This window comes from Aptenodytes forsteri, unplaced genomic scaffold, assembly GCF_000699145.1.
Source record: "Aptenodytes forsteri isolate BGI_AS27 unplaced genomic scaffold, ASM69914v1 Scaffold349, whole genome shotgun sequence".
NCBI classification, from domain to species: Eukaryota; Metazoa; Chordata; class Aves; order Sphenisciformes; family Spheniscidae; genus Aptenodytes; species Aptenodytes forsteri.
In genome coordinates this window covers 4,703,700-4,730,532 of record NW_008794452.1, presented here as the reverse complement: position 1 = coordinate 4,730,532, position 26,833 = coordinate 4,703,700, and the positions used below count along the sequence as shown (strand labels likewise).

The 26,833-nt window shown below is 48.4% G+C and overlaps 1 protein-coding gene across 1 annotated transcript in view; it reads left to right on the top strand.

The window, feature by feature from the left end:
- CDH23 (cadherin related 23) overlaps nt 1–26,833 on the top strand; it is a 208,079-nt gene that overhangs the window by 72,703 nt on the left and 108,543 nt on the right. The window contains exons 6-8 of the mRNA XM_019474917.1: nt 16,142–16,336; nt 19,544–19,672; nt 26,663–26,741. Of these exons, the coding sequence (XP_019330462.1) occupies nt 16,142–16,336; nt 19,544–19,672; nt 26,663–26,741 (403 nt within the window). The remainder of the gene's footprint in view (nt 1–16,141; nt 16,337–19,543; nt 19,673–26,662; nt 26,742–26,833) is intronic.

Here is a 26,833-nt window from a genome sequence, read left to right as displayed (position 1 = left end):
TAGTTGCTTGCTTGTATTAAAGTTTATCCATAAAGCTTTTCTGCAGGCAGAGAGTCACTGACAAAGGTTTGAACCCTGGTTAGTGCAAAGTGTGCGATGAGCAGGGGTGAGGGGAGGAAGCAGGTCTAGGAGTGCATAAGAAGCATCCCTTTGGACAGTCCTGGGCCAGCGGTCCTTCCGGAGAGAAGGGAAAAAGGAGGGGAGCCTCACACAGCGACTGCCTTGTGCTCCTATGAAGAGTAACTTGCAAGGGATAGCGAGCTTGTGGCCACATGGCTCAGCCCTTCCTCTGCCCCAGGTAGATCTACTCAGCAGGGTCTTTTATGGAAGAGATGTATGCTTGTATCTCAGGCCGAGTGCTCTGGGTGGGACTTCATGCCTCCAGCTTCAGTCTGGAAATGAATAGTATGAAAGAAAAATTGGTGTTTTGGCTTACCCCACCACTTGTCCCTGGCATTAGGGACAAGTGTGCTCACTCTTCCACATGGCAGTGGGGGCAGATTGCCATGTCCTGACATGCAAAGTACAGGTAGTGGCCAGGGAGAGGCTGGGAGGGAAGTATCTGGATGATCTCTGAAAACCTGTGCAGGAGCCTCAGCTCTTCCTGGTGTTTCTGGATGTTTTGCATTACTGTTGGGGATGACAATTTAAGGAACAAGAGAGAAAAGGAAAAAGATCTTATTTTTAATGTGAGGATGCATCTAAGCCATGTACAACATGATTGCTTTTGTGGGTTCACTTGATAAGCTGAGGTTTTGAAAACTGTCATTAGAAATAGGGTGTTTGTGGTGTGACTTAACCGATGAGGCGACCAGCCCTGACCATGTCCTGTGCCGATGTTCCTGCCGTACCCTCTGCCCCTCACTCTGCATCCGCTGCCTCATTGCAGCCTCAGGCTTTGCCGAGGCTTGAAAGATCTCCCCACCTCCTGGTCGGGTTGTTCCTTGGGGATTTAGAGGCAAAAAAAGCTGATTTCATTGCTTCAGTAGTCTGAAGCTTCAGTAGCACAAAGCTGTTCATCGCACCAGGAGCAGGTATTTAAAGCCATGGTGTGCTCTTCCTCCTGGGTATCAACTTGGCACTGCTGCCTGCTCAGTTTGGGGCCACCTCTTAAAAAGCAGCTCCTCAGCCTTTGTTTAGAATCGGGAGAGCAGGTGCCAGAGTGTGAATCAGTGTGCTGTGCTTCAGTGGCAGCGTTTGTAATGTCTCAGCCTTGTAAACAAGGGGTGGTAATGTTATTCCCGAAGTACATCTGATGCAGGGATTGTTTAGCTTATCCCCATCCTCAGAGTACATGAGCAGAGGTATGATGAGCTGGGTCTGTGCTGGCTGATGGCATTCCTAGTGTAACAGCATCGTGCTGAGAGGGGGTACCCTGCCCTTCTCCCCTGGGCACTGCTTTTTGCCAGGTTTGCCAACCTGAAGGTCTTCAAGGTCATGCCTGGAGGTTGAGGTTGACTGGTGCCTATGCTGATGTGCCTTATTCAGAGTTTCAAGTTGGCTGAAGGAGGCCTTGGGCGCGGCCGGGTGCAGAGCACGCTTCTTAGCTTTGGGACTTTTTGCCTTTGCTTTCCTGAGGCTTGCCTAGGGTGAAGTGGGTGGAGAGAGAAACTTAGGTGGGCTTAGAAACTCGAGCTTACCTAAGACTGACAGACATCGGCAATAAGCTTCTGGTGGTGATGTCAAGGAGGTGGGTGAAGGTGAGAAACAACGAAAGAAACGTGGGGAAACCCTGATTTATTTGTAATTGTTGTGAGTTTTATTTAAGTTTATAACCTATGAGCCAGTGATGCTAAAGAAACAAAGTTGGGCAAATAATTTTCTCAGCTGTGAATGAGGGCAAAGCTGAGGGGAGAGGAGAACTGAAGTGACCCATGTGAAGAGAATAGACTTAACCCCATTCCTCAGGCAAGATTCGGGGGGATTAAGCTGGATTTGTGCCTGCTTCCCACCGCGCACAGATGCTGCCCTGAGCTGAAGGGCTTTGGCCTAGCGTGAATGAAGGGAATTCCAAAACATTGCTCCTTTAATTCACCCAGATGTGCCAGTCAATGCAGCCGGTGAGCTGAGTCCTCTGGGAAAATCCTTTTCATTAGGAATCCTGCTAGATGGGGAAACAGCGCGACATGAACACAATCATCCCAGCTGATGCACAGAGATCCCAGCCTGGATTAAAGAAAAGCAAAGCCAAAACAAAACAACCCAGAAGTTGAATGATACAAAGACCTTTCTTGCTGCAAATGAGCCCTCTATATTTTAATCACAGCTTGGAGTGCACGTTGCTGACCAGGAGAGGAGAAGAAATGCACCAGTGACGTGGCTACGCAGCTGCATCCAATGGTTTGCATCCCTTCCCCTTGCTCTGGGAGCTGGGCTGTGTCACTCTGTGTAGAGCAGCGCCTAACACGGGATGCTCCTGTAGCAGAGTTTTGCCTCTGCAAGGAAATTAGCTGGACAACTGTGAACCAAGAAGACAGTACCTTGGAAAAATCACTTTTCAAAGCTGCCTTTTCCCCACCGCCTGCACAGAAACCCTCCGCCTCACTGAGGGCAGCTCTGGGAGCAGATCTGTCCATCCTTTCCTCAGGGTAGGATCTAAAACTTTTAATCTGATGCCAAAAAATGGCAGCCTCAGTAAAGTTACTAGGTGTGTGATGCTTTATAACTTGCCCCACCTGTAGCCAGAGGCAAGGATTACTTGCCTCTCTCTGTCCTCAAGAGGCTGATGACTTTATTGGCCCTTTTCGTGCTAATATTGCCTTTCCACTTCACAAATAACTGCTTTGTTGGGTCTGCATGGTTAGCATAGTCTCAGTAAATTCAGAGCATTAGTCCTCAGTCCGTGTTTGGCTTTGAAGGATGCTCTTTTATTGTTCCAGAGCTGAACATCAGTGTCTGGTCCGACACAAGGTGGTGCTTCCCTTTACAAAACTTGCTGTGTTCCCACTTGCCCCTTTTCCTCTCCTTTCAAGGCAGGTTGACTCCTGATGCTCCATGCTCAAGCATCTTATTTTAGGACCAGGAGTTTATTCACCATGTACCTTGGAGCTCTTGCACAATTTTTCATGCCAGCGCTGCTGGCTGAGGTCTTTGCCTCTGATCTTCCCAGGTGGGAAAAACCTTACTGTCATAAGAAGGTGTGAAAAAACCAACTGTGCTGTGCGGAGTAAGATGAGCATCTTCTGCTTATAGCAGAGGGCAGGCTCTGTCCTCAGGGTGCCTCATGCTCAGTGCAGGCAGGTGGCCTCGGGCCTAACAGTGAGACAAAGCTGCTCTGCGCATGGGTGTAGCGTGTAGCACTAAGCAGGGAGTTTTCAGGTCAAAGCAGGTAAAGCTGGGGTGTTGTGTGTTGACAAACCCATCTTTCATAGCATGCATGCTAGCAGAGATGAGTTTGGAGCATGTGGCACATACGCCATTCCTTATGCCGTGGCACTGGGATGCTGTGTGAACTGGGAGACTCGATGCTTTTCCTCCTGTTTCTTCCTCCTGTGGGTAGCTGGATTTCCTGTCTTTATTATATGTTTTAATTAGCTTGGTCTAGCTCCTTTGCTGGGTTTTCCTGCTCTAGCGGTTCAAGGGCAAGTCAGTAAGTCTTATGTATTGTATTTTAAAAAAATATTCCCTGCATGTTCCTTTGTCCCAGGTTTGTAACTGCTCTTTCTGCCTGTGAGCACTGCAGAGGTTGTGGGAGACAGCAAATTGGGGTGCTAGCTGCCGTGGGAGAGTGGTATCCACATTGCTGGAGTCCCTCCAGGGGAACCATGTCACGACATGGCTCGACAGAAATACTTTGTGCTGGAGTTTGCTGTTTTAGCACGAGCGTTTCAGCAAGAGCAAAGCCCGATGAGGAGACCTGAGCTGAACTGTTATCGATCCTTCCTCTGGTAATAAAGCCATGTGTGGGAAGACAGGGAAATGTTTGGGTTTTTTTTTCTTAATCAGCACGGGTGTATGGATTTTGCTTTCGCTCATGTTGAGAGCAATACCTGCTCACAGGCTGGTGCAGAGGCTCTCCCAAGAGTTTCTTTTTGATGGGTCTTTGGGACCTACGAATCCCAACTTCAGAGAAATGTTTGGGTTTTTTTTTCTTAATCAGCACGGGTGTATGGATTTTGCTTTCGCTCATGTTGAGAGCAATACCTGCTCACAGGCTGGTGCAGAGGCTCTCCCAAGAGTTTCTTTTTGATGGGTCTTTGGGACCTACGAATCCCAGACTTCAGAGAGAGATTCCCCCCCCCCTACTTTTCTGAGGACAAATTACTTGCTCCACCTGTGGTCAGAAGCAAGCCACTCTGTGCTATGAAAGGTGCTTTTAGCTTTTCTACCAGAACAGGGGATAAACAAGCAGCAAAATAAATAAATGAGGTGGTAAAGCGGACAGGTTTCTATCTGTCTGGCTAAAATGATAGTGTAAGAGATGGGGGAGGGAAAGGTGATCTTTACAGGAATACACGTGCTAGGTCAGAGGGTCTTTTGAAGACTCAAGATGGTGGTTGAGAGCGCGTGGGATAGGAGAGGAGATAGCGAGAAGTCCTGGCAATGAGCTGATGTGAAAGCAAGTCCCCGTTTCTCCTTGGCCAGCTGGGCTGGCCACTGGGTCCTCCTTCAAGGGGGCTTAGGATGGCTCGAGAGCCAGGGAGGAACAGATGCTGGGCTGGCATGGAGAGGAACGTGTGAATAGATAAGCATCCACAGATTGCATGTATATATTTGCAGTATGCTGTATAAATGAATGCAATACCTAATGATTCGTGGCTATTATTTGAAGGGCCCCACTGTTACAGATTTATTTGTCATTTCTTGTAATAACACCGATGATAATGAATTCATTTGTATTAATGCGGGTGTCGTGGACTTCCATTGATATTCCGCATTAATTAATGTACCATTAAAAGAAAGTGTCACCCAATTAATATCAAGTAGAAGCAATACTGCCAGTGTCCTGTCATTAGGGTTTCATTTGTAATGCATTGTATTAACACTCTGCCTTAATGGAAGTCATTTGCAATCCGGAGCGTCACCCGATGGGCTGCCATGGGGGTGCCAGTTTGCACCCCTTGCGGCAAGGGTTACCCAGACGAATCGATGGGGACAGGCTGCCATTAAGAGTAACCCTTGCTGCTGACTGAGCTTGGGCACGGCAGCCTGCACCTTGCCCCATCCTCCCCGGCTCTGGCACAGATGGCTGCCGGAGGTCGGTGTGCTGCTCCCAGACATCCTTCCTTCCCAGCTTAAAGGCTGGTACATTAACGTAACCCACCTTCTCCCTGGGGTTAGAAAGTAAAAGTTAGCGGCGACTGCAAACAAAATGGGATATAAAAAATATAGGATCTGCCCAGTTCATGGTATCACCCCCGAGCAGTAATCAGAAAAGGGATTTCTTCTCTCACCCCATAATGTATGTTGGCTGCTAGCAGTAAATCACACTGGTGATTTGATTTTGCTACTGAGTTTTAATATTGAGAGGAGGGACAGTGGAAGATCGCACCAGCTGCTGCAGGTCAGAGCTGCCTTTGCTTCCCTGGACAAAAGCTGCCTCTGCCAGTGCTGAGAGCAGAGGCAGGAGTGAAGACCTTGATCGTGGCCACTGTCTCCGGCAAGATTACAGCTGAAGGGGTGCCGGGCCATCTGCGGAACATGCCCTTACAAAGGGGGAGATTGCTCCGAATGCCCTCTTCCAGCAGGAAAATCACACCAGCACGCCATCAAAGCCAGGAGCTCTCTGACTGACAGGTTTTCACATTCTTGGCGTTTGCCTCTGACTTTCAAACGTCTCGTTAGACCATCTTGGGTTCCCATCTGCCATCTCTGAAATTGGGACTGACATAATAACAGCCCAGGAGGGCAGCATGGGCTGCCTCCCAGCCCTTGCTCCAGCCCTGCCCAGCTCCTCAAAGGCTGGAGATGGATAATGGACAGAAATGGGAGAGAAACATGGCTTCTCCAACAGGATTCAGCTGCAGGTGCTGAGTTAGTGAGGTTGTGGTTGCTTTACCACCCTTTTCTTCTGTCCCTTCGCAGGGCAGTGGGAAACAGTCTGTTTTACAAGGTGATCCCCCTTCCTAGGAGAGCTGTATTTTTTGGTTCAGATATAGGATTCTGCATTTACACATTAAAAAAATGGGTATTAGTTCAAACCAGTCACCAGCAATCTGCTCGATGTCGATGGTCTGTGCCCTTTGTTGTTTACCTATCTCTTAACCTCTGTTTCCATTCTTCCAGATGATTAGTAAAAATGTCAAATAACGGGCAAAGACCTGCAGGTTCCCAGCAGGAAACCATTAAAAACACACTTGCCTGATAATATTGCTCATTTACAATTGTATTTTGAGGGCTATGTGCTAGCTGACTGTGTGGATTTTGAATTATTCTATGTGTTAATCAGTCTCACAGAGGACCAAGTCATATGGCTTAGAGAAGATGATCTATGTGACTTTGACTCTGTCTCCCTTTTCGACCAAGATTGTTGTCTGGTAGAAAGATGAGAGAGAGAATAGATCAGGATCTATTGTCTGTCAGTCTTGTGGGAGGTGTTAATGCTGCTACTTTCCTTTAATTCCCTATTAGCCAAGAGCTATGCTGAGGGTTTCATTATTTCACCTGGAGCTGATGTAGCTGAGAGGTCTGAAGTCACTCCCATTGAAGAAATCCTGACAGCATGTTGGTTGCTCTGCCAGGTCTGCTGCTGCTCCTCGGTGTTTGCAGGGCTGCTGGCAATAATCAGGAATGGTCCAGCAAGTGCCTTGGCCATCACCTTTAGTGCTCATTGGCAGGAGTTATCAGACCTGCTGACTGAGATGCGTCTCGCTGGAGGAGACTGAAAACATAAAGGTAGACTGCTTTGTCCCTGCCAGAGCTCTCCTCACCTCTTTTCCGAAGATGGAATGATCAGCCCCACCCAGGTTTTTCTAATCTCTCAGACTGTGCTTCTGTGCTCGTGACTTTATGGTCCTGTAGCTGTATGTTCGTAGCAGTCCATCTTGATGGCTTTTTGGTTGCTGGAAAGGTTCCCGGAAAGGTTCCCCTGCACAGAGTATGTAAGCCCGCTGGCATTAGCTTTGCTCCTCTTCATTACTTCTCGTGGAGCTGTGAGAAGCCTCTCATGGTCTCCTGAGATCTGGGGCAGCAAACACAAACCCAGGGCGCAGTGCAATAGCTCAAGTTACCTCAAAATAGGGGCTGTCGAGGGAAATGAGCTTTGACAGACAAAGCTGGCTGTCTGCTTAAATAACCAGTAACAGCGTGGGCAGGATGGCTTCTTGAAAGCTGGTGTGGAATTTGCTTTCTTCTCTTTTCTCTCTCTTTCCTGGTGCTTCACCCACCTGGCTGCTTTCTGTCTGTTGTTGGCAGGCATGGCGGGTGGTTGTGCAGGGCAGAGCTGGCTGGGATTGTGGAGGGACCGAGCACCAAGATGAAGGCAAGGCCGTGGTGCGGCCCCTGTGCGAGCCCAAGCCTTGCACTTGCTGTGGTCAAGGGCAGGCAGCTCCTTTTGCCCCTGAAGTGCAAATTAAAGCTCTGTCATATGGTGCTTTTCCTGTCCTCACTTTCTCTTTCGAATATAACTCCATTCTGGATGAGTGCTTGAGCCACGTGGCCACTGTCGCTTCCTAGAGCGGAGAGCAGGGGGGTGACAGGTCCCGCTTATCGTATCACTGCCTGGAAAGGACAGTGGCCAGACCCACTTGGGAAGTTATAAGTAAGAGGAGAAATGTTGTGGGTTTCTTTATTTTCTTATTAGCGTTTCCTTCCTCTCCCATCTGCCCTCTCCTTCCTGTCCTGGGCTTGCCCCTCAAGACCTGCACTGCAGAAGTGACGGGTGCCATGAGGAGAGGTGGCAGAGCCACTGTATACCCAGCTTTCGGGGATGCCATGCCATAAATCAGCCATCCAAGCCCTGTGCTGGCAAGGGCAGAGTTATCTTCAGTGGGAAACGGGGCAGCTCTGGGCTGGAAAAAGTGAGCAGCTTTATCCTGCAGGATACCAGAGCATCCTCCCCTGTTTGTGGCTGCTTGCCCTCTGCCGGCTGAGAGCTGTTGTCCCGCCAGTGTGGCAAATTCCCCCATGGGCTTGCTGGTTGCGATGTCCCTTTCTTCAGCGCCGTGCGTTGTCTGCCATGAGTAAGTGCTCTCAGCTCCGAGTGCAGTTATCCAGCCACTAATTCAGTCTCCAGCTCCTATAATGCATCTATTCCAGCTGTGTTTATGGCATTTTCAAAAGCCCCTCAATTGAATTATAGCTCTGCGGTGGCCATTTGCCAGTGTCACCTGATAATGAGGGAGGTCACTTAATAGAGATAGCAACAAGAGATACATATTAACGAGAGCTGATTGAAAGGTGGGGTGAATCTCAACTAAAAAAGTAAAAAAAAAAAAAAAAAAAGGAAATTATCAGGTTTTAAAATCAAACTTTGAAATTGGAAATTGCTTGGCTCGGACTAGCAGTAATGCAATTAATAAATGTAATTAAAAGTGTAATAAAGAATACAGGAATTGGAAGTCTGTGCACATCCATGCGAGCATTTAGAGCTGGCACATGAGTAAGGGACCCAGTCTGGCAGTCGGGCCACTTCCGAGATGGAGCCTGGAGAGGGAAACCAAAACCTGGGGCTGTTTTTTCCTCTTGGCACAGTTTGGAAGAAGGACTGGCACTCATTCCAGCTCTGCCTTTGCAGCTTTCTCCTGCAGCACTGCATATGAGACCTGGACAGGAATAGGTGACTTAAATCTGTCCCGGGCAGCCCAGGGATGAGAGTGCCAGGATTTCAGCTGTAGCAGAAAAGCACTTTGATTCAGTGTCAGGTGTGTTACACAGCACCTCTGAGATGTCTTGCCCTGGGCAAGAGGCATCGAACCCTCCTTCCTGCCCTGCGATGAGATGGGATAGGCGAGAGCGCCTTTGACTCGAGCAGAGGGATGTCTGAGCCGGCTTTTAGCAGAGTGCAAAGCTTCTTTCATCTGCCCTGCTGTGTGGTGGCAAGAGGCAGGGAGAGGGAAAAGAGCCACCAGAACAGCAGCAGGGAATTATTTAAGAGTAATAGGTTGACCTGAGAGATAACAGGAGCACGAAGCAGTGAAGCATCTCCTGATGGGAGCGGTCAGCTCCTGCCTTGATGCAGGGGGCAGCGCAGGGAAAAAAAAAGGAGGACCTGAAATAGGACTGGCGAGACGGTTTCGATGCTGATGTGAAGATCACAGCGCGGGCAGCTTGGTTTGCTGCCTGCTGCTCCAGCCCTCGTGCCCGTCGCTGTATGCCCCCTAGTCCGTTTGCGTCACCTCCTCTCGTCCCATCGACCTTCAGACAGCTGTTCGGCCAGATTGCCTGCCGTTTTTTCACTTTATTTGCATTGGTACAGCATGTGCGCATCCGCATCCTAATCATTTCTACCAGCTTCTTGTGGGGCGCTGCTAGGTGACTTTGCCCTGGGAGGTCAGATGGAGGTCCTCTATGTGGCCAGCCGCTGGAGATGGGGAGTGGGCTTGGAGGGACCATCCCCAAATAAACCTGGGCTCCTCTCAGGCATTGCCCCGGTCCTGGAAATCCTTCCTCTGGGATTTGTGTCCAGTCCTTGTTGGCTGCAGGAAAAGGATGGAGCCCATTGCTGTCGGTATAGTGGGGTGAGCTGCTGGGTTAGAGAACAACTTTTAGGCTCATCCTAGAAAAAGGGTTGTGGTGCATGCACAAAATGGATGTAAGCCTGCAAAACTGCAGCTGGGGCAATGGACCTGTTTCTCTCTCTCTCAAAGCCTGCTGCTTGTTTAATTAAAGAATTGATTGAGTGCTTGCGTGCAAGAGAAAGGGAGAGAGAGGAGAAGGTCCTTTCAGGATCTCAGAGAGCTCCTGACACCCTATGTTTCTAGTGCCCAACCGAAGCTTGTAACAGCCTGTCTGTAGGTTGGAAAGGTGGATGCATTTAAGGGAAGAGAGTATCTGAGAAACTAACTCCCAGATTTCCTCTGCTTCATCTCCCACCTTTACTTCTATCTGACTCTGACCCTGCTGTAAAAAAGTCAGCTCCACATATTCCCTCTCTCAGCCCTTTGCTTGCAGGGTGCCCAGTGCCAGGCCAGTTGGACGAGACTGATGGATCGAGGCATGTTTGAGGTGTTGGTAGCCCGTGGCCTGTGAAATGGTTTTGCTATGGTGGAAAGCTCTTGAAGGCACCGTGCAAATCTGTTCCGTTAGCAGGGTGAGCGGCTCTCTGACGGCCGGAGGGTTTTATATGCTCTTGGAGCAGGCGCCGCGGGCCTGGTGAAATGGCACGGATGCTGGCTTGTCTGCAAAAAGCCTGTTCTTTTTAGCCCCATGTGAAAAAAGAGTTTGTTCGTGTAGCTTTACATATGCCTTAAAAATTGTCCCCCCTAAAGTTTTTCCTTGATTTGGGAGTTTCTTTTCCTCGGGAGCTCCTCACCCAGGCCATCTTCAGTCCTTGTGCTGGCGTGGTCCTACCACTGCTTTGCTCCCCGGTGCTTCTCCGGTGCCAGCCCTCACCCCAGCAGAGCTGGCTCTGCAGCCCTCAGGGAACATTTGGTGGCACACAAGAGGAGATTGTGCTCTGACATTTTTAGGGAGTCCTGCCCAACACCCCTCGAGTTTGGGCATGCAATCTGCCCTGTAGGGCACATCGCACCTCCGGAGGCTGCATCTCCTCTGAGTCATAATCCACTTTGTATTGCTGTGTTGCGTCAGAGCAGCATCCATCAGAAATTTTATTACTAATGCATTTTATACCAGGATTCATAATAAGATATTAAAGACTATAGGTGTGGCCAGAGAGCGAGGTGTAAATATTTTAAAAAGGCCCTTTTCTGATAACCTTTTCTTAAGCGTTAGCTGCACTTTTGCGGAGAATATTGTATAAGGCTTTGGTGTCCCAGCTGTCTATGTGCCAGGGTTAACACGGGACACGTCTGTGTCTGGTCACTCGTGCTGGAGTGTTGCACAGGAGGTGACAGCCTAGACCAGGGGAGGTGTTTGCTGTGGTGGGCCATGCTTGGTACGTACCCATGAGAGCTTTTGGATGGAAACAAAACTTCTTTCTGGTCACTCAAACATGCATATTGTCTTGTACTGCTGTGTTGATGTAAGAGAGGCAAGGTCTTGGTCTTTCCTTTGCCACCTCCTCATGCAGCAACCTCCTTTCATGTTTGGACAGGGATTTTAGGGTTGTTCATTCCTTATTTTAATCCAAGTCTATCCTTGCTATTGGTGATACGCTTGAAATGGAGTAGTCTCCTGTTGTACCTTGCTGCACTTGGTTTGGTCTTCCTGGTGCTTTGGGTAGCCATGTGTAACAAACACATGCTGTTACCGTTCAGTATTTCTTTCCAGCAAACAGGATCCCAGAGCTTCTTCCTATAAGATTTTTACAATGGTTTGAACCTTTCATATTCATTTATTGCAAAATAAGGGAGGCACAAATGGCCTCGGTACCTTGCACGCCAGCATCCCCAGCCCATGCAGCTCAGCGGTATTGCATCTGGCTCACCGGAGCACTTTAACTCCTGGAGTTGCTCAGGGGGGACCTGGGTGCTGGAGCTGCTCCTGCCGAGCTGTCAGATGAAGGATGGGGTGCTGGAGACAGGTCGGGAGTGGGTCCCGCTCCCATTTGCCCTCCTCCTCCTCCGTGGGAGGTATCTGTCTGCATGTTTATTTTTATCTTACATCTGCTGGCATCATAACAAAGATTTAATGATATGACATCTTTTTGTCACCAGTTCTTTTTTCTGTGGTGACTTAAGCTTCATTACTGGCTGCTGGAGAGAGTGGAAAGCTTTAAAAATGAAAAAAATTGGCAACTCGTGTAGAAAACTAACCTATTTGCCACAATTACCTGTAGGCTGTTGTCTGTTTGCATTTCTTTTTTTCTGGACAGAAAAGATAGAATTTGCTATTTTTGCCTGTCAGTGAACTAAGCATAACCACAGTTAATCTTTGCTAAGGAAGAACAGCCACGAGGGACAAGCAGAAGAGTCCTATAAATGGGCCAAATGCTGAAAATGCAGAGACACCATCTGTCTTGAGCTGACCTGGTGCAGGGCTTACCAGCCGCATCTCCCTGGGATGTGCTCTCTGCCTGTTATTTACCATCAAACGCAAAACCAAGCCGGTGCTGTTTATATAGATGTTTTGCTCCATTGTTTAGATGATGGGACGCATCTTTTGAGAAATAAAGACATCAGCCTCCCGCTGAGGAATATCTTGAGCCTGTTTGACCCAAAAACAGCAAGAGGATTTTAAAGACATACTTCTTATGCTTTTTAAGGCAGATGGTCTGAAATTCCTCTGAGTCCTGACTATGTCCTGCCTGGGCATGAACATTGAAAATGAGACCTCTTTTTCCTGGAGGACTGTTGATATGGAATGTTTGCATCCCACAGCTGGTTTTGGCTTGCCAGAGGCTTTGGGCTTTTTTTGCTTGAATTTGAGCCTCGGGGAAAAAAAAGATGCATTTCCCAGAGCACTTCTTATAGGTCTGCATCCTTTGACCTGTGTGCTGTCAGGAATAAGGGCATATTTTGTATATTCTTTTATCGTCGTTGTTGTTGTTGTTATTATTATTATTATTTCCCTTCCTTTTCTGTCCTATTAAACTGTCTTTATGTCAACCCACAAATGCTACTTTTTTTTTTTTTTTCCTGATTCTCTCTCCCCATCCCACAGGCAGGGGGAGAGTAAGCGAACGGCTGTGTGGTGTTTAGCTGCCTGCCGGGTTAAACCACAACAATTTGGTAGTGAAATTTTCCCACTGACCTGTGCACTTTGGGCAGTATCAGAGATTTCCCCCTCTGTGACCATGCTGTTCAGCTTCAAGCTCCTGTAATGCTGCTCCTATTGCCTGGGAGCCCTTCTGCTCCCCTCCTAAATTCACACGTGCCGTGCTTTGCTTGTGCACCCACCCTCGTGCTTGCAGGTGCCCACTGCCCCCTGCTGAAGTCCTCCCCTGGGGTCCCTCCCAGCCCCTCGGATGCTTTGGTGTAGATGCCTGTGACTGTTTCCCAGGGCCAGCCAGGTCTTTGTACAAAGCGTATAGCCGGCTTGTATGGCTTTTGCTATCCTGGCCAATGAAGGGACCTGGTCAGCAAAGCTGTAAAATAAGGATAAAAATATGGTAATCACCAAGTCAGAGCTCAGGCGGTGTCTGCAGGGACTGGAGCTGACAGCACCGAAGCTGGTGACCTCCGTGTCCCTCCAGGCAGCTTCTCTTTTGGAAGGACGAGGAGATGAACTCTCTTCAAAGCCTGCTTTTGGGCTATTGTATGAAATACAATGCCGGGGAAATCAAGCTCTCCTCTTTCATAGCCTGCTGCAGCCCCATAATCACGGGTGACCAGAGCAGATTTGCATGTTAAAAGGAGTGGCTAGGGGCACTTAAAAAGAAGAGGAAACATATTCATCAAGTCCAGCTTTATCCTTATGAATATTATTATTCCTGGGGACCATATACCCCAGACCTCATCAGTGCAACCCCGCATCTACTCTTTTGCTGCCTCTCCCCTCCTCCCCCTAGTAATGGTTAATTTGTAATGCTCTTCATCCTGACATTGATACCCCAGGTGGCTCTGGGGGAGGAATTTGAGAAGGCAGTCGTTGGAGCATGTGGACCGCAGCGGTCAAAGCAGTGCCCTGGCAGCAGCGAGGGGGAGGGCTGCGGGATGCTCTGGGGCTGCTCGGAGCTGATGATGGCTTGGGGAAGGCAGGTAACCTAAAGAAGGATGGGGAGATGCCCTAGTCCTGTCTGAGAAGGTGTCTTGGAAGTGCTCGGAAAGCAAACACCCACCACAGCCCCCCATGAAGGGCTTCTCCACCCCAACACGCCTCCTGAGCTGACCGAGTTCATTCCTGAGCTCTCCGAATGCACAAGCCAGGATTAACGTGCTGTGTGCATGGCACAAAGTCAAGCACTTACATGGCAGCAGGGCAGATCTGGGTTAAGCATGCCAGAAAATGAGCAGTTGTAAGGCAAATGGGCTGGGGAGGTTGTGGTGTCTCCATCACTGGAAGGCTTTAAGGATAGGAATGATTTAGGTGTAGCATGGGGACAGGTTTCTCTTTTGAGGTCCCTTCTAGCTATATCTTTTATGCTTTTACGATTGCTGATCACAAAAAAACTTGAAGGTGCTTTAAAAAATAATCCTCAGGCCATGCCCTGTGAGGCTTTCTTTATCAGCTTGATTTGGGGGGGGGGAAGAAAGCAAATGAAAGCTAGGTGGGAACTGCAACCTCTCACATCTCTGCAGAAGTGACACTGAAGTAAGGAAGCTGGCGTTTTGCTTGAGCCCAAGGCCAGCTTAGATGTCAGAGTGTCCCTGCGATGCTGTGTGGCTGGATGCAAGGGCAGGGAGGCATGAGGGACATGTGCGGATGAGGGTGCGAGAGCATGAGTTGCGGGATGTGCCCTGGGTTCCCCACTCTGCCTGACCAAGCTCGTGGCAAATCCTGCCACCTGCCTTGGAGGCAAGTTTCTGCTCGCCTGAGCCTTGCCGGGGGCAATTCAGATGCTTTGGTTCTTTTCTGGTGCCATCACCCAGTATTAAACCAGTTAAATCAGATCTCCAAGCATGGAGCCCTGGTTTCTTATGCTTTCTAGCGGAGGTGGCGGCCTGGGACAGCCTTGCTGAAGCCCTGCCATGGTTTGCTGCAAGCTTTGTGGTTCCCAAAAAACCTGAAAATGGCTCAGTTGGTTGCTCAGCTTTGGCCAAAGATTTGCAGGAGGAGCTCCACTTGGAATCAGTGCCCCATCCTCTAAGCTCTGCATCTCCTCAAGTCTTCTTTCCACCTTCTCAGTACTTCATGATACTTCTCTATGAGCTGAGCATGAATAACAACGTGAATTAAGTTAACAATAAAAAGCAGAGGCTTGGGAAGAGGTTTGCAGAAATAATCTGTATTATCCCAACTGGCCCTAACCAGCCGCTGCCATGTCTCGCTTCTGATATTTGTTGTCTGGCTTTCAAGTTTTAGCTCTTCGTCAACCCTTAATGTGGCTGTGAACGTGTTACAAACATATATACTTGCCCAAGCGGTCGTGATCTGTGTGTACCTGCAGCCTGGGTCCCCAGCAAAGCCTTTTTGCTTGCAGTCTGTGCTTCTGCCTTTAGAGAGACAAGAATATGCATTTAAGATTTGCATAGGAACATGCAGCTGTTCCACCAAAAATGGATAATTGTTCTCCCTGCTGTGAAGTTAAACAATAAGAAGTGCCAAACTGCATTTGCCATTGCTGATTTTGTGCACTCAGCTGCGTATTTTATGCATGTAGATTAATTCCAGATTTATGGCGATTTAACTGTTAATGCCTGCGTTAATCGGGCCAGGTTCTAGTTGCTGTGGAAACTATAACTTTGAATTTTACATAAAGTTCTGTACTTGCCCAAGCGGTCGTGATCTGTGTGTACCTGCAGCCTGGGTCCCCAGCAAAGCCTTTTTGCTTGCAGTCTGTGCTGCTGCCTTTAGAGAGACAAGAATATGCATTTAAGATTTGCATAGGAACATGCAGCTGTTCCAAAAATGGATAATTGTTCTCCCTGCTGTGAAGTTAAACAATAAGAAGTGCCAAACTGCATTGCCATTGCTGGATTTTGTGCACTCAGCTGCGTATTTTATGCATGTAGATTAATTCCAGATTTATGGCGATTTAACTGTTAATGCCTGCGTTAATCGGGCCAGGTTCTAGTTGCTGTGGAAACTATAACTTTGAATTTTACATAAAGTTCTGTGTTGCATTTAATGACTTTTTTTTTTTTTTGAGGCTCTCATATTTAATGCCTTAAGGTGAAAACAGAGAGGAAATCAGCATTGAAAATAAAAGTGCCTTTGGGCAGAAAACAAGTTTCAGCAGAGAGAGTAATTTTTCTGGAAAGTTGTGATGTCTGGGAAATAAGGGTTTGTGATAGAGTGCTATCTTGACCGCAGCTGTATAACTATTATTATAAGTGTGTAACAACTATTATAGCTGCTGCAATACTGTAATAAAGAAAACAGCTGTATAACTTATAAATGTCCTGAAAATATAGGACTGAAGTTCTTGGGTCTCTAGATATTCCTTTTGGTGGGCAAAGGAAATTGCTGATTTGTATTTGATGGGAAAATAGGCTGGTGCACAATTTTACCGATATATTATTTTTTTTTTTATTTCCAGAATACACCAGTGGGCACTCCCATTTTCATAGTGAATGCCACGGATCCGGACCAGGGGGCAGGAGGCAGCGTGCTTTACTCCTTCCAGCCTCCTTCCAATTTCTTTGCCATTGACAGTGGCCGTGGCATCGTGTCAGTGATACGGGAGCTCGACTATGAAGTGACTCAGGCATACCAGCTCCAGGTCAACGCCACGGTGAGACTTATCCTGGCTGCTACAGGGGAGGAAGCGTTTTCTGGAGGGAATGCAATGGGGAAGGAGCTGCTGTTTACTTATTTTATTGCACCACACTGACACCTTCTCAGGCACATCCAGCATTTTCCACTTAGAAAGGTATTATAGCAATGCGGTGCCTGGGTAGTTTCAAATCGCTGCTGTGCAGCTTGTGGAGCACAGCTGCACATCTCCAACAGCATCATACGTGTGTCAGGGGCTTCTGCATAAAGGTGAGTAGATCCCTTGGTGAAGAAAGCCAGTACAGGACATACAGACCATTAAATCTTCTGGTCTCATTCCTTGTGCATCATGGATTATAACAGATGGATTCACCTGTATTAAACCCACTGAGTCTCACTCAGCAAAAGCTGAGTTCAGACATCAAGAGTTACAATTTTGGTGGATAGAGGAAGAGAAACCAAGATCCTAATTACAGTTGATGCCACCGTATGAGGAGGGGACCCCTGGGAGAGGTACATCCAGGTGGCCACCATGGCAAATTCATGCCCCACCTGAATGGGAAACTTCTTTCTTTGTGTCATATCTAGCGAGAGCTTGGTAGGGAGCCTGTGAATGAGGAGCCCCATGCAAGCAGGCACTCTGGGTGATGGTTCCTTTCCCATCTCAGATGCAACAGAGGAAGGTGAGATTCAGCCCTACAATACATGTGACCAACTCTGCATTCAGGAGAGGGGGGGGAAACCCTTCCCGACCCCTCCAGGCAGCTGGCTAGAGCTCTTGAAGCATGTGATTTAATCAAGATCATTGTCTTGATGCAGAACCACAAATGTCACGAGGATGTGGAGGGCTGTGCAGGGCTGCTTTGCTCTTCATGACCACGGAGACTGGGCATTTGCAGACTGCAGGGCCACAGGCAAACAGCTCAACCTTTCAGCCTAGTCTCTGCGTGTTCAAGGCTGTGGAATTTTCCTCGGGAGCTTATTTTTTCTGAAGTATGCCTCATTTTATTTTAAATATTTCAGTGATAAGAGGCCTTGCCCATTGTTTGTTTCCTTATCGGTCTCTGTTGCCAACATGCTTCACCAGGACATGCTGCTGAACTATCTAGTGGGTTACAAAACATGGGACCAAACACAAGCTCTGATGGAAACATGCCTTTCTTTCCCATGTCTGATTCTGGTTTCTTCAAGGACACAAGGATGCCATCTTGGTCCATCCAGCTCCATCTAGCCCCATATCCCCAGTGCAATTACCAGCAAAGATAAAATGGGGGCATATCTGGTACTTGCTACCTAACACGCTCCTGGCTTCTAGTGATTTTCAGCTCAGGGAGTTCAAAGGCTTAACTATTAAGCCTCTAACAAGGCTTGATTGCAGCTGTGGGAATATCTCCTCATCTCGGTCTCAGGGTGCTGGTAATTTCTAGCAGAAATGCAATGAGAAACACCAGAGCAAAGCTCAGCCCGGGAAGGAGGATGAGAGTTGTACCAGCATAGCAGGAACTGGAAGAGCAAATGCAGTTTCTTGCCTGCCTGATGAAAAATTTGCATTGTCTGGAGTGGGAACTGGGGTGATGGTGAATTCAGGGTAGCCACAAGGGCTGCAGAACAGCTGTGGAGCTTTGGTTCAAGGCAGGATCCGTTTCATCCCAGGGATGTAGGCAGCAAGGGCAGAAAGAGACTGGAAAGGGCAGCATCAGAGGCAGTAGGTGAGGAAACTTGAAATGTGCTTGCTTTTTCAGTGCTATCTGTAATACTTCAACCAAAATTTAAGAGATGAAGGGGAGGGAAAAAAAACATTATCTGAAGAAACGAAAGACTTCAATCTGATAACGCTAACAGTAGAGCGCGAGTCAGAAATAAGCATCCATCCAGGCCATAAATGCTGAGGCCTGCAGGTTAAGAGGATAATGTACAAGCTGCGTTGTTGAATACAGTTTAAATTAACATTAATCTTCTGGCAATCAGTCCTTGCTGCTGTTCACAGCCATTTTGCAGAAGTGTGCGGTAACCTCTAATGGTTGCCTTTCACCACAGTGCTTGATTAGGGGGTAAGGAGAGATTTATTTCCTTCCCTTTGTGTGTTATCTCTTTGCTCCTGCCCTTCTAGCAAAGGGCTATGGGCATTGGGGTCACTTTTGAGCACCCACGGGACGAGGCTCCGGCAAGAGAACCGGTGGCAGCAGGGCACTGCCAGGACAAGCTGGTGGCAGCCTGTACTGCTGTTGCATTGGCTGCTGGAGAAGGGTCTTGCTCTGGGAAAGTGCTTGCGGCTCTGTCCTGATGGGTTGTGATGGGGTGTAAGGGAGATGATGCTCCTGCTCGGAGCATTGAAGTGTTCAAGGGCTACCACTGCTCATCCTAAGATCGCTGCATGCTTGTTGTGACCTGCTTTGCAGAGCAGGGAGGATGGCTCCCCACCTCCCTGCAGCTGTGGAAGCAGCTTGGCTTGCCTAGAAAGGCAGCTCCTGGTTACCCTGATCCTGCCAGACCCTGTGCAAAGCGGGAGAGGAGAGATTTGCAGTTTATCGGAGCCAAAACCATTAGCCCAGTAGAAAGGAGGTTGCTATTGCGAGGATGTATCCTGCAGTTCAGGTTTCCACCCTGCCTTCTGTGTGAGAGCTGAGGCATCCTACGAAACCAGGAGCAGTACTTGGTGTATGTACCCTCTGCCAAAGCTCAACAGAAAAGAATAAAGCTCCAACTGCAACGCAGCCCGCAGGATAATGAAGAACAGTGGAAAGGCAAGGGAGCTGGTGGGCTTTGTCATGTTCCAGCCGACAGAGCCCAAGCTGTGCGGAGGCATCGGCGCTGGGGGGTATGAGATGCTCTGCTGTGATGTGCGGGTATGAAAGTCTGCTGGCAACCACACCTGGGTCTCACGGTGCAGAGGTGCCCTAGGCTGTATCTGCATTAGGAGGGAATTTATATTTTGAAGTATACGCTGAAGAGCATTGCTTCTTTTCCACCCAAAATGTGATGAAAACTAAACTGGTGCTTGCTTTATTTTAAAGGGCTAATGCTGGAATGAAATGCGTATTGTATTTCAGCTTAGAGGGAGGTACAGTGGACAATAATTCTAGCAGGTAGCTTGAAAAAGACATGATTACCTGGCCTATTCAGAAATTTTGACCCAACTACAACTGCAAGAAACTTAATACTGTTGAATAATTCTATTTTTCTGATAGAAATCCTTTCTCTCTCCACCAACCCCCATTTTTTCAAGGACCAAGATAAAAACAAGCCACTGTCCACTCTGGCCAACCTGGCGATCACCATCACAGATGTGCAGGACATGGACCCCATCTTCATCAACCTGCCCTACAGCACGAACATCTATGAGAATTCACCTCCGGTAAGGGCTGCTGCTTCATGCCGATGTGCATGACTGCAGTGTTGCGCCGGGGGCTGAGGGAGGATGGAGCAGGGTATGAGACAGAAAGCACAAGGTATGCTAAAAGAGCTGGAGGAAAACCTCCTCTCTGCAGAGGTATTTGTCCTTCCGTCCTTCCTTCCACCACAGGTTTGCATTGCTCTGCCCTGACGTTTGCAGCTTGGGTGCAAAGACGAGCCCTGTTTCCATGCTGAAGTGCAAATGCAGGTCTGAGGCAGGGGAGATAAATCATGGGATTCAAATGGCATCCAAAGAGAGGCAAACCTTTTTCTTTCTGGAACAACATGTTTCAAGCCAGCTCCAAAACGTTTTGCCCTTTTTAAAAAAAGGGAGCCTAAGCAGGAGGTTTAGGAAGCCTGAAACCCAAATAAAATCTTTTCCTAAACAATTTTTCTTAAATTTTAAAAAGTTTTTCTGTTGTTCTTAGCACACAGTCATGCTATTTCCTCCCCACAGCGTATATGCATGCCATTTCTAATAGAAAAGTTAAAGAAAAATGTAAATGTTCCTGAAATGAGGCAGTTTTGAAAATGCCAGAATCATCAGCCATTTCAGCACTTTGAGCATTTTCCCCCAGGTTTTGCCAAATTGATCCAATCATTTTAGTTCTTCTGAAACTCAGTTTGTCAGCAAACTCGCTGTTTGTGGAAAACGTCTCCTGGTCTCTAAATCCAGCAGGGCTTTTTTTCCCCCGCAGCAGACGGCAGGGAGTGTGGCGGGCAGCTTCAGCTTTGGGAGCTGTTAGCTCTGCTCCCAGTAAGGGTGCCCAGGACCTTCAGCCCAAGCACTAGCCCTACTCAGCAGCATCCACCTTCCCAAGGCATCCCATAGCTTTGTCTGTAAGGCAAATGGTTTTGTATATGGATGGAAAAACCTTCCATCCTAAAATCATGGCGTGGTAGGTATCCATACTACATGTGCATCCCATAACGTCTCTGGTGCACTGGATCCAAAACGCCTGATGGCTCAGTTCATGCAGTGGTAGGGTGAACTCCAGCTCGTTTCAGTTTATGCCTTTTTTATTCGCTTTGGAGCAAACTGCTGGCTCTGATGGCACGGAGAGTGCTGGTTCAATAGGGCTGAGTCCTACTGTCACAAATCCCGCGGTCAGACAGCACATTACCTGTCTGCCAGCTCGAAGATGGCCAAAAATTGGCTTCATGCGTTACTTTCATGAAGTGAAAGTTTCAATGAGTTTCAGTGTTGTTAAGGACTGCTTCTGTGCTGGGCAGTATGAGCTGCAGGGAAAAAAACCGCTACTTAGATCAGCCTTAGCTGGGGGGGGAAAAAGCCTTAGATGAAATTAGAGAAATGGAAATCCCATGAGTATCAAAAATTATAGACTGGTGGAATTATAGACCTTCATGGAGTGACCTGGTGTCTAGGAAAGGGGATCTCTCTCAAATTAATGATAGATATTAAGGCTGGAGCTCAACGACCTCTTTGTGTTGATACGCCAATCACAATTATTCCCAGAATGTGCACTGTTTGCAGTAGGCAAAGCAGCAAATAATCACTGTGTAACCTGAAATAGGAAATGAGTGAAGGAGGAGTGCTCACCAAACTGTTAGCAGTTTTCTGACGGGTTTAGAGATTTTAATTTCTCTTGGCCCCATGTAACACGTCCAAAGGCATTGAGATATCCAAAATGGATAGGTGCCACCAGAGACATGGTGAAGAAGACGACTGCTGAACGTGGACAGTACTTTGAGTGGTATTGCTCTCTGGTTTGGACCCAAAGTCCCATCCTTCACGGAAGAAATCTCCACTGCTGAAACAAGAATGTGGTTTGCTATGGCAAGCCAGGGGTTTAACATGTACATTTTCATCTCTTTATGGGAAGTCTTCTCATCCGCTCTGCCCTACCACCCCAGGGAGCCAGTCACAGTGCGGAGTGGAAACTGTCACCCTGCAGAATGGCTTGGTTACCAAAAGAATAACAGCAAATTTGGGTAAGGAGTCTGGGTTTGGCCAACTTCTGTCCAAAAACAGGCTTCCAGGTCAAGCCAGCAGGCTGCAGTGCATTTGTGGGTGACATTTGCCCTGCCGTTGGGCTCAGCAGGTCAAAAAGTGCTCGAGATGTCTCATCCCAGCCCCAAATCTACAGAGCGGAGACTTGCTGCTTCTCCACATGCCCGCTCTCCGTCTCTCTTGCCTCTCTTTTTATCTGTGGAGCACAGCATGTCTGTGTTCCTCTATCAATGTATCAGGCGAGAATACCTCATCTAAAGTGTATACATTACCTAATAAAATCCTTCTTATTCGGGATTATTGCATCAAATTTTAATTTCCTCACTCGAGTAACAGCATGTCAGCCAGCCCGTCAGTGAAGAGCCGATAGAAGGTGAAAAGAGTGGATAAACTGCAGCAAATTACTGCAAACAGATCTCTATCAGCCCTTTGACTGGAATTGACTGGAATTAAGAAGTGAGAAATAGGATTTTTTTTGCCGTGGCAGCTTTCTGAAGCGCTCCCCCCTCCTCCTCCTGCTGCAATGCTGGGCTGCTCTTGCCTTTCAAGTCCCTAATCCTGTAAGAGAAGAAGAAGAAGAAGAAAAAGGGGTGGAGGGGCACAAGAAGGAAGAGAAGTGCCGTTGTAGCTCTTATTTTTCTCAGGCCAGGATCTGGTAGCATAATTTAGAAGCATTTTGAGCATGTGCTTATTTGGACACTGAGAAGAAAGAAATTTCTTATCAGGCAAAGGGAGAGGACTCAGCGGGGAGAGACTTTGCTGTCCCTGGAGGTGTTGTATCTTCTTTCTCGATGCTGTTTATCATCCCAGCGTGCCTCAGACGTCCCTCCCAGGGTACCCAAGTGCGCCAAAGCTGCCTGCAGCTGTGGCAAGGCTTGGCGATGTTGTATTTTTCATCCTCAGAGTCTTTGGGTGTCCGCCCTCACAGTATCCGACTGGATAGCATCATTGATGTTCTCCAGACAAGTTAATAGGGGCTGGAGGAGAGGGGCCATTTCGCCTTGCAGAGATGCTGTTGGTCTGATGAGCCCCTGCTTTTGGACCTCAGCTGGTGCATGGTCCAGGCAGCATCGCAGCTTCACTTTGGGGGTTAAAGAGGAGGAATCCACTCGCTAAGAGACAAGCTGGGGCCTATGAAAGTGTGCTTTATCCCGCAGGGAGCCACGCAAAGGCAAGAGGGGGGACAAACCCCACTGGTGTTTGGTCCTAAGACCAGCAGTTTTATTCCCTTGCAATAGCATGGTACAGATACGTGTCAAATATCGTTAAAAGAGTTTTAATTCTTCAGCACCATCCCACTCCTCTTCAAAAACTCCTTGTGTTAAAGAAATAATGTAGAATCAGTGCTATTTTTGCCCTAGAGTCTCAATAGCTCTGAGCTAATTCTTTCTTACAATATTTCCAGCCCATCAGTGTGAACACTTTATTAAAAGCTCAGGGTTTTATTAAAAAAGGATTGATTTACCCCTGCCCCTCTTCAAAAAACCCTCAGATTTTGTTTGGATAATGTGCCATTCTTTATTTTCTTTGCCTTTTTTTTAAGCATAGGCTTTTCCAGATTATTACTTTTCTAAACCTTCTTCCTCCTTCCCTAGAGGGAGAGAGTTATTCTGTTCTGGTGCTTCAGTCTATACCCACCACCCGCGGCCTTTCCTTGCAGCCACCGTTGTCTGTGGTAGGCAGGCTAGTTGTTACTTGCTTTAAGAAATGTCAAGAACGTTTGGGAGTTTCCAAGAGCTGCAGGTTCACACCACAAACATGTGGGGTGAGCATTGGGCAGAGCTGTTGGCACTGGAAGTCAGCTTGGGGTTTCCATGAGTAAGTGGAAGTCTTGCCAGATGTGTTTGGCTGGAGATGGTGGTGGGAGGGTGCCCTCCAATTTAGGGGTGCAGCTGGCTGCCTATGGGAGCCAGAGCACAGCATCTCCTGCCCTTGCTGTGCCAAGACCTAGATAGCAAAAAGTATCTAGAAGGTCTGGTGGGATTTTGGAAGACAAATTAGAAATCGTTGAGATGTGGTTGATGAGAAGTCAATCTTTGCCATTGTGGGATGGCCGTGATCAACAGTTTGGTTTGGTTTTGGGTGTTTTCCCATTCCTAGTCTCTCCTCTCTGGTTAGTTAACTCTGCTGGTATGGTGAGCAAGACACTTCATGATCATCAGAGATATTAAGAGGCGACTATAGCCTGTGTGTAGCATCATGTTTTGCATCACATCGACTCCCCATCTCACTCAGACACGTGCTGAATGAGAATACTCCTTCCTGTTGACCATGCTGAGCAATCATGCTCCGAGACTGTCTTCATCAGTTTTTACCACTCACTACAAAAGCAATAATTGCCACCAGCTACGTGGATAACTGTTATGCCTGTCCTGTGGCACTTGTTCAGCCTCTTCCCCAGAAGCATCAAGATGCTAAATACTGTGTGGATGCTTGGGAAGGGATCATCCATTCCTGGGAGCTGGGATCTGCCAGTCTTGTGGATATTGGAAGCCTCTTGCAAAGGAGCTGACAGGAAGGTTGGAAATCAGGAGGGATGAGAAGGGGTGGCCAGGTCCCTGTCTCTGTCGTGGTTCCAGGAGATGGTGTCCAGGAACGGTAGGGAGCTCAGCCCTGCTCCAGCATGTGTTTCTCCGTCACTGGTGAAGTGAAAGGGTCTTGTGGAGAAGGAGGAGACACACAGGGCTGCAAGAAGAACTGTGGGAGACCCAGTCTCAGAAAACAGAAGCGTGAAAGCAATCATCATGGGCTTGCCGAGGACCAGGTGAACGCTAGCATGCTCTCTGGTAGCCCTCATTCTTGGGATCAGATGTCTGGATAACTTCTTTCCTATGGACATCCCTATGGCACACGCTGCTGAGATATCCAAACAAGATTCCCCCCGCTCCCCTCCCAAACTTTCCTGACTGCAACATCTGAGCTCATCCTTTTATCTCTCCCAACAGCCTTTCCCCTTGGCTCCTACGGGAGGGACCTTTCCCGCAGATAAAGCGGCCCCAGCATCAGCAGGCCAATTGCTATTCTTTGGCCATCGCGGGAGCCCTGCCTTCTCCCGCAGCTGCCTTCCCTTTGAAATGTGACACACGGCAGGCAACACTTATCATTCTGCGCCTCTCCTTTGCTTTTTGACACGCGATGAGCGAGCTGTCAGATGGACCAAGTGCCTTCATCCACTGCCCTTGCCACGGAGGAGCTCCCGCTTTGCCGGGGAGCAGAGGGGGGCTCGTGCTTGCCCCATTGGGATGGCAGATTAAAGCCGAGTAGTCTGGGGAGAGCATGCTGGATTGTATGCCTCTCCTTTTTTTCTCTGCCTTGCTCTCCTTTCTATGTCCCTTGTTCTGCTTTCCCACCTGCTCCTTTCCCACTTTTCTTGTGCTTTTTAGCTATCCTTGCTCCTTTGGAAAGGACAGTTATTGTCGGTGATTTAGAGGCTCTCTGGCGGCTGCTGAGCCTCACCAGCCGAATGCTGCTCAAAGGCCAGTGACCTGGGATTTATGGCTAATGTTCTCAGTTAATAATGTGAATTTACTTAAGGAGTCTATTGAAATGCCCTCAGAGATCAGGGAAGGGGCAGTCTGTCTGGCCCCTGGAGCTGCCTTTACAGCTGGCAGCGGCAAAGCATCTCCATTGAGCCCACAGGGGCATGACTCTGAAAGCCGTGGAAGACAGCAAGTCCCCGCTTTCCACCAGTGATGTTGGCCTTCAACTGATGGATTGCAGGACAAACGCAACACTGCCGTCCCACTATGCTCCCTCATTAGATATGCAAACGCCTCTGTTGACATTTCCTTTGAGGGCAAAAAAAAAAAAAATTAGAATTGCTCCTTTTCCCACTGTTAATAAACCAATGAAAACAAGAACAGCTGAGTTGTAAATTTTTTCACACTACATTAATTATGTGCGTGTGTGTGTGTTTGTATTCATATGGGCTCACTGCAGTGCGGCAGGGGAAGTACAGCTTATGGAGTTGACATAAGCGCATGATGTTTTTATTTAAAGAACTAAACAAGAATTTTGGGTCACTTCTATGTTCTTCATTGGTTTTGGGGGACTCTTGGCCTCTTGGACCTTTCTGCTGAAACAGGTCTGTCCTGCAGGATGGAGGATGAGGTGGGTGAGCTGGCAGTTGCAGAAGCTCCTGCCTGTGGGCAGTTCTCAGCATCTGTCCAACCCTCCTCCTCCTTTAAAGGTTTCAATTAAAATTTCTGCAGCTCACTTAGTTATGCAGCTGGATGCTGATGGCCAGCACAAGCATCCCTCGTCGCCTGGGGTGCCTTGTTTGAAGAATGCAGGGGGAGAAGACGACCAGTTGAAACTAGGAAGCCAGTGGGAGATAAAACTGGTGTAGTGACCAGTGCTGAAGGTCATGGTGGGAGGGAATTGTCGCCTTTGGTTCTCGAGGGACTGCAGAGTGAAAATCTCTGTGGCAGAGGAGCATATGCTTTTGCCTGTCAGCCAGAGCCTGTGCAGCGGTGATGCTGTGAGGAGACATGTCCTGTCTTTGCCAGTGCTGCACCTTCAGTTCCTCCTTCCTTTTCTTCCTCGAGCACTGATAGCTGTGCTTACCACACTGACCTTGCTTCAAATCCTCCTCTTCTGGGCAGGGGACGAGCAGCATGCGGAATGAGTCTGGTGGCGCTCTCTCCAGTCCCTATGGACACTTGCCCTGGTACAAACCTACTGCATGGTCAGGCTCAGCGGTTCAGCTAGAGGACATGCTGATCCTGCCCTCAGTGTCACCAGCTACATCCTGGGGTGGGTTAGCAGATTTTTGCAGCTTGCACAAGAGTTATGAGTGGGGAGCCCAAACTGCCCTGAGAAGCGAGGTTGGGACTTTTCCATGACTTGTCTTGTCCTTGGACAGGTATTCCTAAGCATGTGGCCCATGGTAAGAGGTGCAATGCCTTGGCAGGGCGCCCCAGGAGCCCCAGCAGCGCTTGGCCAGGGTGGCTGTAATGCGTGTCTCCTCTCCCTCCCCAGGGTACCACCGTGCGGATGATAACGGCGGTCGACCAGGACAAGGGCCGTCCCCGGGGCATCGGCTACACCATTGTCTCGGGTAAGTCATCAGGGGATGTGGTGGGGAGCCCAGCGGGGCTGGAGGAGCTAGCCCTGCAATAAGTCTTTGTACATCCTGTGACTGGGAAATCA